The following is an 11676-nucleotide window of genomic DNA, read 5'->3' on the forward strand; positions in this document are numbered from 1 at the left end:
TCCATAGTTAGGGGCTCCTGGCTGGCTTAGTTGATAGAGCATGTAACTCTTCATCTTGGGGTTGCAAGTTTGAGCCCCACACTGGGTAGAGATTACTTAGAAATAAAATCTTAAGGGATGTCTGGGTGACTCAGTCGGTTAATTGGCAGACTCTTGATTTCAGCTCCGGTCAAGCTCAGGGTCCTGGGATCAAGCCCTGCATAAGGCTTCATGCTCAGCAGGGCATCTGCTTAAAATTCTGAATTTCTTGGGGCGCCTGGATGGCTCGGTGGGTTAAAGCCTCTGCCTTCGGCTCATGTCATGATCCCAGGGTCCTGGGATCGAGCCCTGCATCGGGCTCTCTGCTCGGCAGGGAGCCTGCTTCCTCCTCTCTCTCTGCCTGCCTCTCTGCCTACTTGTGATCTCTGTCAAATAAATAAATAAAATCTTTAAAAAAAAAAAATTGCCTCCTTCTCCCTCTGCACCATCCACTGCATGAGGATGTGCGCTCATGCACACACTCTCTCTCAAATAAATAATAAATCTTTTTTTAAAAATAAAGAGGGTGGGGGGATGGGGTAAACGGATGATGGGTATCAAGGAGGGCACATGTTGGGATGAGCACTGGCTGTTACACACAGCTAATGAATTGTTGAACACTACAACAAAAACTTGTGATGTACTATTTGCTGACTAAGTGAACATAATAAAAAAATAAGTTTAGAAAAGAAATTATAATAAAAAGGTAATAAAGAATAAAATAAGATCTTACAAAAGTTTTCCATCATTAAAATACACCAGGTGAAAAACACAAAGAAATATGTGATAATTTCGTAAAATGCTTATAAACAAACATACAAATACCACCAAACAGAAATATATTAAAAGCTTCACATTTGCGATCTTTACATTGTGGATTAATGGGTCATTTAAAAAATTTTTTCCCTCATATTTCTGTACTTTCTGAATTTCGCATCATGGTTCTATAAGCATAAAACATATTATTAGTAATAAGTAAAACAAAATAGTTGACAATGTTTGAAAAAACTCAGAAAAGTCATAGCCCATTAGCCTTTTCAGATCATCCAGAATCAAGTGCTAACTATCTAGGGTCTGACTCCTGCTACTTCCTGTGGCTTAAGGAGAACATATCCAAGAGATTAGAACTCAAGTTCTGGACTCAGACTGCCTCCATCCCAACCCCAACTCAGCTTCTTTACAGGTAGAGATTATGGGCAAATCATTTATGCTCTGTGGGTCTCAATCTCATTTTATAGAACAGAACAGAAAAAGAAAGCAGAATTCCTTCACATAGCTATGGTGTGGCACAATATTTGTATAAAACCATCGCTGGTGAGGTCGGCAATAAAAAAAAAAAGCCCCTGCCCGGTTACACATCCCAAACGTTATCCGACTGATGAGAACATTGTTGTAAAAGAAAAATGCCAAATCCCACTCACGCGGAACCTTGCTGTCAGTCGCCAAGGAGTCCCTCCTCCCACCTCTGGGCAGCCCTTTGTGAGAAATCAGGCTGGGGAAAGAAGAGAATGTTATGAAATGCCATGATCATGCTGCTATTCTCAGTAGAAATTAAAACCTCCATTTCCCTCCATGCAATCTGGAAGCAACCCTTGCCACCAACTGGACCCCAAGACCTAACGTTTAATGCCCACCTGCTTGCACTCATTAACCTTTGTCTTGCATTGTTCCTTAAGCTCTTCTTTTTACCTTATCTCTTACCTCAGGCAAGTGAAACTCAAAATCACGCCTCAAGTGATGACAACTGCCAAGACCTGCCACAGGCCCAGACCACCCAGACCTTTTGAGCCTGACTCATACTTGTGTGGAAGGACCATGGAGTGACTTCGGGGGCCGGGGGCGGGGGGGACGACTCAGCCTAACTTACACAACATACAGTGTATGTGTAGGCTAGTTTCCTTACGGTGTATCCTTGACCTTGCCCACCTCTACAGAGGATGACAAAACTTCCCTATCTAAATATCCCCCCTAACCCTAAACGAAAGGAACCCATTCACCCTCTTCTGTGGGAGTCACAGCTTTGAAAGCCATTCCCTGTGATCTCTTTATTTGCTGCAAATAAGCTTTCTTTGTGCAATGATTTAACCTGGTACAGTTTCTGACTCACCAAGGAGCAAACTCACGTCAGTTCTGTTACACCCTCACCTTCCTAAAAGAGAGATTATAAGGGGTCTGGGGTTATGAAGCATCACCCAGGAATCAGAGAAGAGTAAAGGTTCTGCAGTGGAATAGCTGACCCTGACCCGGGGAACTGACTGCTCCTCGGGAAATTAATACTAAGAAAGGTCACCATCCACCAGGTGCCAGAAACAGTTTTGAGATTTTTATTTCTATCACTCGCTGGCACACAGGAGTGCAGGAGCACCTGGCTCTGGGATTCCCAAACAGACCAGACTCCACCTCTGGCCCCTGACAAAATCCACAAGCAGAGAAACGAGTGGTGGTGAATTAAAAAAGGAATTTATTTCAGCGAGACCAACACCAAAAAGACTGCAAACAGCTCAAAGACTGTCTTCAAAGTACCGCAAATACTTCCAGGTCTATACCAGGAAAATGAGGGGCGATGGCAGGTGGGCAGTGAAGGTCAAATGATCACTGTCTCAGTCGCGGGTGGGGCCTTGCTCGCTCCGAGCAGTCCTTACTGCGTGAGCGGGTAGTTCTGGCTCCCACGAGGGGATGCTTTGCCCTCGGGGTCTTCCACCCGAGCCGAGACAAGCTGGAAAGAAGCCAACTAGAAAGTTTGAGGTCAAAATGGAGGCAGCTTTCACCACCTCTTTCGATTTCCCAACCCCAGGAAGCAGAAGCAGCCGTAGGTGCAGGGGAGGCCGACACTGGGCGAGCTGAGACGCGCAGAAACTCTCAAACCAGGCGATAGGTGACCCCACCCCACCCCAAGACTCGCAAACCACCCTGAAAGCAGAGTCTCTCCCAAAGATGCACACCCCTGCCATCCGCCCTCCATACCTGTATACTCTGCCCAGGCCTCTTTCCCCCTAAACCACCGGGTCGCTGCAGGTCCCCAGTGGACCCAGGAAGTTTGGAAGCGCCGGAGAGGCGGAACTGACGCACCTCTCCCAAAGCAAATTCAGTAGCAACCTCACACTCACCCAACGGAAGTGCCGGCGAGACCACAGAGTCCCGAACTACACTGCCCAGAATGCAGCACGAGATCCGCCTTCCTGAACCACAGAGAGCGTCTGGATGGCACGTCCCAGAAAGCATCGGATCTACCTTCCGGAGCGGAAGTTCATGCCACCACACAGGGCGACTGGACTACACTTCCCAGAATGCTGAAGGCAGAACATTCTTAGCCTGACGCTCCAAAGCAGGTCTTCCAGCTGTTGGGAGCTCCTTGTCTCTACTTCCCCCAAACGCCAGAAAGGAAGGAATCACATAGTCTCGATTTCTTGAGTGCTTATAGGGGTTTCTACATTAAAAGTCTGCGTTCCCTCTGCCTGAGTCCTGTGCGAAGTGATTCCATGAATACAACTTCCTGAATTTGGAATGCTTCCCAGTTGTGACAGGAGCATTGTTGGAAAGGGAAGGGGTGAGGAGAGAACAATCTTCAAGGAATCAAAGGGAAACGATTGCTTAGGTGACACTAGTTGATTGAAAGGAGGATAATGTTGAGTATAATCTGATGATAGGAGGCTAAAAGAGAGTTTAAAGGAATGGGTGGGGTAGAATTTGGGAGAGGCGGCGAGGAGCGAGGAAGTTACGCGCCCCTACTCCAGACCCTGATGTGCCCCAAGTTTAGTGGGAAAAACAGCGTAAAGGGCCAAAGTGGAAGCTTGTCCTCATGGAAAATAGCTCTTCCCTCACTTAAACTTTTCATTAAAATTATCCCTACTTCGGAGGTGAAAACGTCAAGTTTCAGTGAAGTTACAAAATTGTCCACTAACTCGAAGCAAGCAGAACAGCTGCAGAGCTTGACATTGGCGTTATTCTGATTCCCAAAGCGTATGATTTAATGCTAAAGCACTGAGAAGGATTCTGTAGGTGGGGGAGTATATTATAGCATTAAGAGGTTTTTTTTTTTCTTTTTTTCTGGTTAAAATATCTTTATTATAGTTAGCAATTTTAAAAGATGCATGCTACTGGGGCGCCTGGGTGGCTCGGTGGGTTAAGCCACTGCCTTCGGCACAGGTCATGATCTCAGGGTCCTGGGCTCGAGTCCCGCATCGGGCTCTCTGCTCAGCGGGGAACCGGCTTCCTCCTCTCTCTCTCTCTCTGCCTGCCTCTCTGCCTACTTGTGATCTCTCTCTGTCAAATAAATAAATAAAATCTTAAAAAAAAAAAAAGATGCATGCTACTGAAAACTAAAAATAGTATGAGGGAAATAAGAAAAAAAAAATGCACCTAGAATCCTTCTCCCTGAAGAAAAAAAGTTTGTCTCCACATAAACTTACATATGCCTATCAACATACATATTCAACTTTTAAAATGAAGTCTCATGTTCTCTTTCCATTTTTCTAAACTCGGTATAATATAAACATTTTCTAGTATCAGTCCCTGATAATCTAACTCCTTCCAAATGATGGCCATATGATGTTGTATTGAATGGATTGAGAATGAAAAACAAAACAGCCCCTGATGTCCAGTGAAACAGTATTACATACTGGACACTGATTTAGAGCATACACAGCATCTGGGAGGACAGAGTGGAGGCCCACGGGTTCCTGCCACCTAATTGGGCTTCAAATGTCATCTCACCATACCATGAAGCCAATGACATCAGGATGACAGGGAAAATGCATAGTGGCAGAGCAGCGCACACGGCAGCCAAGACATATTGCAGAACCTTCTCTTGTTCTGGGCCCAAAAAGCTTTCAGGTCATTCATAAAAGGCAAAGTGGCACACCCCAATTAGGGCTATATTACCTCTAAAATCTAAAGAAGTCCACAGATATTGTATCTCATTTTTGTGGGAAGATGTAACACATTCTGGGCGCCTGGGTGGCTCAGTGGGTTAAGCCGCTGCCTTCGGCTCAGGTCATGATCTCAGAGTCCTGGGATCGAGTCCCGCATCGGGCTCTCTGCTCAGCAGAGAGCCTGCTTCCCTCTCTCTCTCTCTGCCTGCCTCTCCGTCTACTTGTGATTTCTCTCTGTCAAATAAATAAATAAAAATCTTAAAAAAAAAAAAAAGATGTAACACATTCTTCACCGAGAAGGACAGTTCAACATATACCAAAGAATGCCTGGAAATTTTACTTCAGGTGAAGGCTTCCTGAATATTTCTGGGATTTATTCCCACCTTCTTACATGCAAGTCGATACAACTAAGGTAGTTCCTACCTCTTGCTCACCAGATCCAATCAGCACAATATCATCAATGTGCCAATTGAGAGCAGCAACGATTCATTCACTGAAAAAATAAAAGTCTGATTATTTCCTCTCAGGGCATAGTCACACTGGTATAATAGCCATAGGTCCCTTTGGGGTACTCTGGAGAAAAGATTAACAGCCCACACTTTTGCAGTACAGAAGTTTCCATCCTCAAGATGACCTGGCCTCTTCTTCACCCAAAGGATTCTGGCTTTGTAAACTGGCCATGTCTTAGAATTGATTTAGGAACTGTGACCCTCTGTTTTGATTAGTCAAGTTAGACTTCTGTTTACTTGACCTAAAACTCTGCCACCTGTGTAGATCAAATAATAATTCAGTAGACTTTCCATCTTTTTATTCACTAGGGACACCAAGATCAACAAGGAAATGTAGAGTTATTTTTAGAAAACATATTGTAAGCTCTGAGGGGTAACTATGGAAGCAGCTGGAACATCAGCAGCATTCTTGGTCTTGGGCTATTGAACGCAATGGCCGTGTGGGAGCAGGATCCCATGATCCCCAGGGGCAGGGTATAGATTAGGAGCTATGAAGGAATGTAACCCTCAGTCCTCACTTCCTGTGCCTGACAATTGCGAGCCCAAACATCCTGTTCCTCCCTTATCCCATGACGGACTCCCTGCATGCCTACATGCAGGGGAGAATGCAAGCCTGCTTAACGGCTTCAAGATAGTTGCCATCCCTTTGTACTCCTTTCCCACACTTCTAGGCATTTGTCCTTGCTTTTCTGGTTAAAACAAAACAAAACAAAAACAAAAACAAAAAAAACAAAACAGGGCACCTGGGTGTCTCAATGGATTAAGCCTCTGCCTTCAGCTCAGGTCATGATCTCAGGGTCCTGGGATCGAGTCCCGCATCGGGCTCTCTGCTCGGCAGGGAGACTGCTTCCTCCTCTATCTCTGCCTGCCTCTCTGCCTACTTGTGATCTCTCTCTGTCAAATAAAAACAAAACAAAAGCTATGTGCAGACTTCAGCTTCTCCTGCTCTGTTTTGCAAGGCAGCCTGCATAGCCACTCAGATTGGTGTCTGAGAACTTTATTTCAATGTGCAGGGAAAGTTCAAGAAGCCAGTGCATGACTTGAAACATTCAAGTCATTAACAGTTGAGCTGGAATTTGAAGCCGTGTGCTCTCCCCGCCCCCGCTTTGTCCAACATAGTTAGGAGCAAACCCCTTATACTCTTTAATGTGACTGATACGTTCTGAGGTCTTCAATAGTTATTTCCTTAAGAGTATCAAATGTGTATTTCATACATGTTTGTTATGTCACACCATGGCAAGTGCCCTATTTTGCATTGGAAGTAGAGTCATTAGTGCCTTTGTATCTATTAGATTCAAGAATGAATTCTAGAAAACACAATTCAGAAAATTTCTTCTAAAGATTTTGTTTCTCTAGGGGCACCTGGGTGGCTCAGTCAGCTAAGCAGCTGCCTTAGGCTTGGGTCGTGATCCCAAAGTCCTGGGGTCAAGCCCCATGTCAGGCTCTCTGCTCAGTGGATAGCCTGCTTTTCTTTCTGCCTGCTGCTCTGCCTGCTGTGTGCTCTCTCTCTCTCTCTCTCTCTCGCTCTTTCTCTGTCAAACAAATGAATAAAATCTTTTTTTTTTAAGATTTTATTTATTTACTTGACACAGAGAGAGACATCACAGTAGGCAGAGAGACAGACAGAGAGAGAGGGGGAAACAGGCTCCCCACCGAGCAGAGAGCCTGATGCGGGGCTCAATCCCGGGACCCTGGAATCATGACCTGAGCCGAAGGCAAAGGCTTTAACCCACTGAGCCACCCAGGCACCCCCAAATGAATAAAATCTTTAAAATAAAACACATTCTGTTCCTCCAGAACCATTCTTGGAACAAAAATCTTTTTCAAAAAGATTCAACCAAAGAAAAAGAATTATTAGGAAGTAATATAAGAGATTTATTCCAAGAATCTGGCTCACTAGATTGCGGGGTTGGCTTGGCAAAGTCAAAATCCCTAAGACAGGACATCAGGAAGGCCAAAATGGACCTCTCCGGCATAAACTAAAGATACTACCAACAGGCAAAATAATGGTCTCTTACAGGAAGGTTTCAGCTCTCCTCTGCTCTTAAGGACTTTCGGCTTGTTGAATCAGGCTAACCCAAATTGTCTAGGGTACTACACCCTAGTCAAAGTCAATTGATTCTGAACTTCATATCTGTTTTTTTTTTTTTTTTAAGATTTTATTTATTTGACAGAGAGAAATCACAAGTAGATGGAGAGGCAGGCAGAGAGAGAGAGGGAAGCAGGCTCTCTGCTGAGCAGGGAGCCCGATGCGGGACTCGATCCCAGGACTCTGAGATCATGACCTGAGCCGAAGGCAGCGGCTTAACCCACTGAGCCACCCAGGCGCCCTGATTCTGAACTTCAATCACATCTACAAAATACCTTCCTAAAACCTAGTACTTTATCAGAATAACTGGGGACTGTAGTCAAGGCGAGCTGCCACATAAAATTGACCATGATACAGGTCTTCAGCAACAAGAAACCAGTTAGGGAAAAAAAAAAAATGATAGTTGGTATGCCAGAATACTGTGTAGGTACTAGAAATGAGGTTGTAGGTCAATTTATTGAAGTGACCTTCAAGAATTATTTCAATTTAGTGAAAAACTCTAAATAGAAAATAGTATGGTGGTGCCTGGGTGGTTCAGTGGGTTAAAGCCTCTGCCTTCGGCTCGGGTCATGATCCCAGGGTCCTGGGATCAAGCCCCGCATCGGGCTCTCTGCTCAGCATGGAGACTGCTTCCTCCTCTCTCTCTGCCTGCCTCTCTGCCTACTTGTGATTTCTTTCTCTGTCAAATAAATAAATAAAATTTAAAAAAAAAGAAAGAAAATAGTATGCATTGGGGCACCTGGGTGGTGCAGTGGGTTAAAGTGTGTGCCTTTGGCTCAGTCATGATCCCAGGGTTCTGAGATCAAGTGCTCCCCCCTCTCTCTGCCGCCTCTCTGCCTACTTGCAATCTCCGTCAAATAAATAAATAAAATATTTTTTTTAAAAGGGAAAGAAAATAGTATGCATTAGGTTCTTAGTTTGTAAAATTCTATACAACTCTTACTTGTATGCCTAGAGGTACTGAAGAATGCTCATCAAAATATTAATAGTGGTGAGTTCCTACTACTTCCTGTTTTCTTCTTTTGACTGTCTTCTGTTGATGGGCTTCTTTACAATGTCCAGGCATTATTCCTGTCAGTAAAAAAATATGAAAGTATTTATAGTTTGAACAAATCTTTCGAGAATTAATTTGTGGTAAGACATGGCATATGTAACAAAATGTCAGTCTCCAGATGAGTAAGGCAGAGGTTCTGATAACTTTAGAATCAGTCACAGTGTGTCAAATAATCAGGAGATATTGTGGTACTGGACTCAGATCTTTTTTTTTGGACTCAGATCTTTAAATGGATATCCTACCAGTATAGTTAGATGTTAGTGACTTGGAAAGCCTCTCCTTTTCAAACACAGAGAAAGGATAATGACCTTAAACAATCCCCATCAAATGTAGGTAAGTTCAAAGCTAAGATAAGGATATCCATAGGGACCACATAAGAAAAGTGAAATCCATGGTGACAAGTGGGAGTGAAGCTGGATGAGCTCACCAAAGCTCTGGAACTAGATACAAATCTAAGCATTTACCACTGAGTGTGGTTGGGAGGCTCAGCCTCCCACTTTGGGAGACACGAACATGAACACACGCCAGCCAGTCTCGGGTTGTCACTAGCTGGGACCACCTTGAGGACTCCTGCAACACAAGTTAGGTGTAAGCCCCACCTGTAGTCTTTCCAGTTTTAAGAGTTAAGTACTTTTGGCTTAATCTGGTGAGATTTGTTACAAATCACTACCTTGGTGATGACTTACTAGTATTTGATGACATTTTTTTTTTAAGATTTTATTTATTTATTTGACAGAGAGAGATCACAAGTAGGCAGAGAGGCAGAGAGAGAGAGAGAGGAGGAAGCAGGCTCACTGCCGAGCAGAGAGCCCGATGCGGGACTCGATCCCAGGACCCTGAGATCATGACCTGAGTCGAAGGCAGCGGCTTAACCCACTGAGCCACCCAGGCGCCCTGATGACATTTTAAAAGGAGAAAAAAAATATGGGCCATACATTTCTGTATATCATGTTTGGAGGAAAGTTAATATAGCAGTTCTGAGACAGGGATCCTTACTTAGGCCTGCTTGCAAGCCTGGATTTGGCTGGTGTCGGGGAACATGGATTTGGGAAGACTTAACTCCATTTCATTACTGGTAAGAGCCTCTCTCCTCTCATGTTCTCTCTCATTCTCTCTCTCTCATACGTAAATAAAAATCTTAAAAAAAGAAAAGAAAATGAATCTACTAGATATACTTTGTAAGTATATGTGCTGCCGAAGCGAGCACATAGATATACTTTGTAAGTAAAGCTCTTCAGTCAATACACTTAAAATATCACCATGGTGTCCAAGAAGCGTGGAAAGGCATACAAAACTGCTCTTTCTTCTTAGAGGTTTGGCTACTACGTTATGATCTCTAACCACGTGTTTTTTCTTCAAATCATTTCTTTTAACCCCCACCATATAACCACGTTACTACTATCTCCAGTATTTGTTTCTGCTCCCTGGCTTATGCCTCAAGATGCATCTTGTGCATTAACTACAAAGACGGTTGATCATAATCATTACTTTATTGCTGTATTCAAAGCAAAAATTTTTGAATACTGCTTGAGTCCTATTCCTTAATTTTGATCTTATCTGTTATATGATAATGTAAAGCAATCTTAATTAGGTGATTTTAACTGTAAGGGGCTCATATAAATAATTTTTCAAATACTATTGCACATAATTTACTAGTTTGATCAAACTGATGCTGAGAAATAAAAACATAATAGAGGGGCGCCTGGGTGGCTTAGTCAGTTAAGTGTCCAACTCTGAGTTTCAGCTCAAGTCATGATCTCAGGGTCATGGGATCAATCTCTGCATTTGGCTCTGCGCTCTAGTGTGGAGTCTGCTGGAGATACTCCTTGCCAGAGAATATTACTAAGTATCAACTTCCACATTATGTATAGATATACACAAAACACACACATAAACACAAGAGAGTTATGAATTTTATTATGCTATGAAGACTATGGTCTGATTTCACAAAGTCTGTATTATGTTCTTCTGATATTACATGTCCATTACTTTAATGTCCTGATGTTATTACGGGAGCATATGAAATTGAAACAAATTCTTATTGTGAACATTTGTTATTTCCATTTTAAAAACTGACTCTGAAAAACAATCTGAGGGGTTTGAAGCGGCGGGGGGTGGGAGGTTGGGGGAACCAGGTGGTGGGTATTGGAGAGGGCACGGATTGCATGGAGCACTGGATGTGGTGCAAAAACAAGGAATACTGTTATGCTGAAAAACAAAACAAAACAAAACAAAACAAAACAACCCTGCAGTATTATCAATGTGGTTTTCATCTTTTCATTGTCTGAATCTCATAATCATATGTTCCTAGTTTGATTTCCAGGTCACAGTTACATGTTCACATTCTGCTATATACTCCTTTTCAAAAGATATGTATTGTCACCAAGCAAGAATAACATGTTAACTGTCATTTCTGTACAATTAATATATTTGATGAAACCACCAAATCCCCAATTTTTTCTATTATTTATTTCATGGGGATGAGGGAGAATATGGGAAGCTGACACGCTAAATGTCCTTCAAATCTGGCATAGCTTCTACCAGAGAAGTTTGATTTTTTTAAAATGCTACAATTAGAAGACAATCATATATAAGATCACACAGAAATGCAGAAAGTTGGTTGCTTCTTGGTCTTTTGGCTAAGATCAAATGTAGAAATGCAGAAATTTGAAAATCAATGATGAACTCAAAATTAAGAAAATTTTATCATTACTAAATCTGACACTTCTTTTTTTTTTTTTTTAAGATTTTATTAATTTATTTGACAGAGAGAAAGATCACAAGTAGGCGGAGAGTCAGGCAGAGAGAGAGGAGGAAGCAGGCTCCCGCTGAGCAAAGAGCCCGATGCGGGGCTTGATCCCAGGACACTGAGATCATGACCTGAGCCGAAGGCAGCAGCTTAATCCACTGAGCCACCCAGGCGCCCCTAAATCTGACACTTCTAATGTTACTTTTTTTTTTTTTTAAGATTTTATTTATTTATTTATTTGACAGAGAGAGAGATCACAAGTAGGCAGAGAGGCAGGCAGAGAGAGAGAGAGGAGGAAGCAGGCTCCCTGCTGAGAGAGAGATCCCGATCCGGGACTCGATCCCAGGACCCTGAGATCATGACCTGAGCCGAAGGCAGTGGCTTAA

The 11676-nt window shown here is 43.1% G+C and overlaps 1 protein-coding gene across 1 annotated transcript in view; it reads right to left on the reverse strand.

Moving 5' to 3' along the window:
- Positions 1-3240, reverse strand: part of ZNF226 (zinc finger protein 226) — a gene marked incomplete at its 5' end in the record, with an annotated part of 43877 nt that extends 40637 nt beyond the window's left edge. The window contains one exon of the mRNA XM_082711158.1: positions 3126-3240. Coding sequence (XP_082567284.1) covers positions 3126-3240 — 115 coding nt within the window. The remainder of the gene's footprint in view (positions 1-3125) is intronic.
- Between the last annotated feature and the right edge of the window lie 8436 nt (positions 3241-11676).

Source organism: Mustela nivalis, assembly GCF_964662115.1.
Source record: "Mustela nivalis genome assembly, chromosome: 18".
Classification (NCBI taxonomy): domain Eukaryota; kingdom Metazoa; phylum Chordata; class Mammalia; order Carnivora; family Mustelidae; genus Mustela; species Mustela nivalis.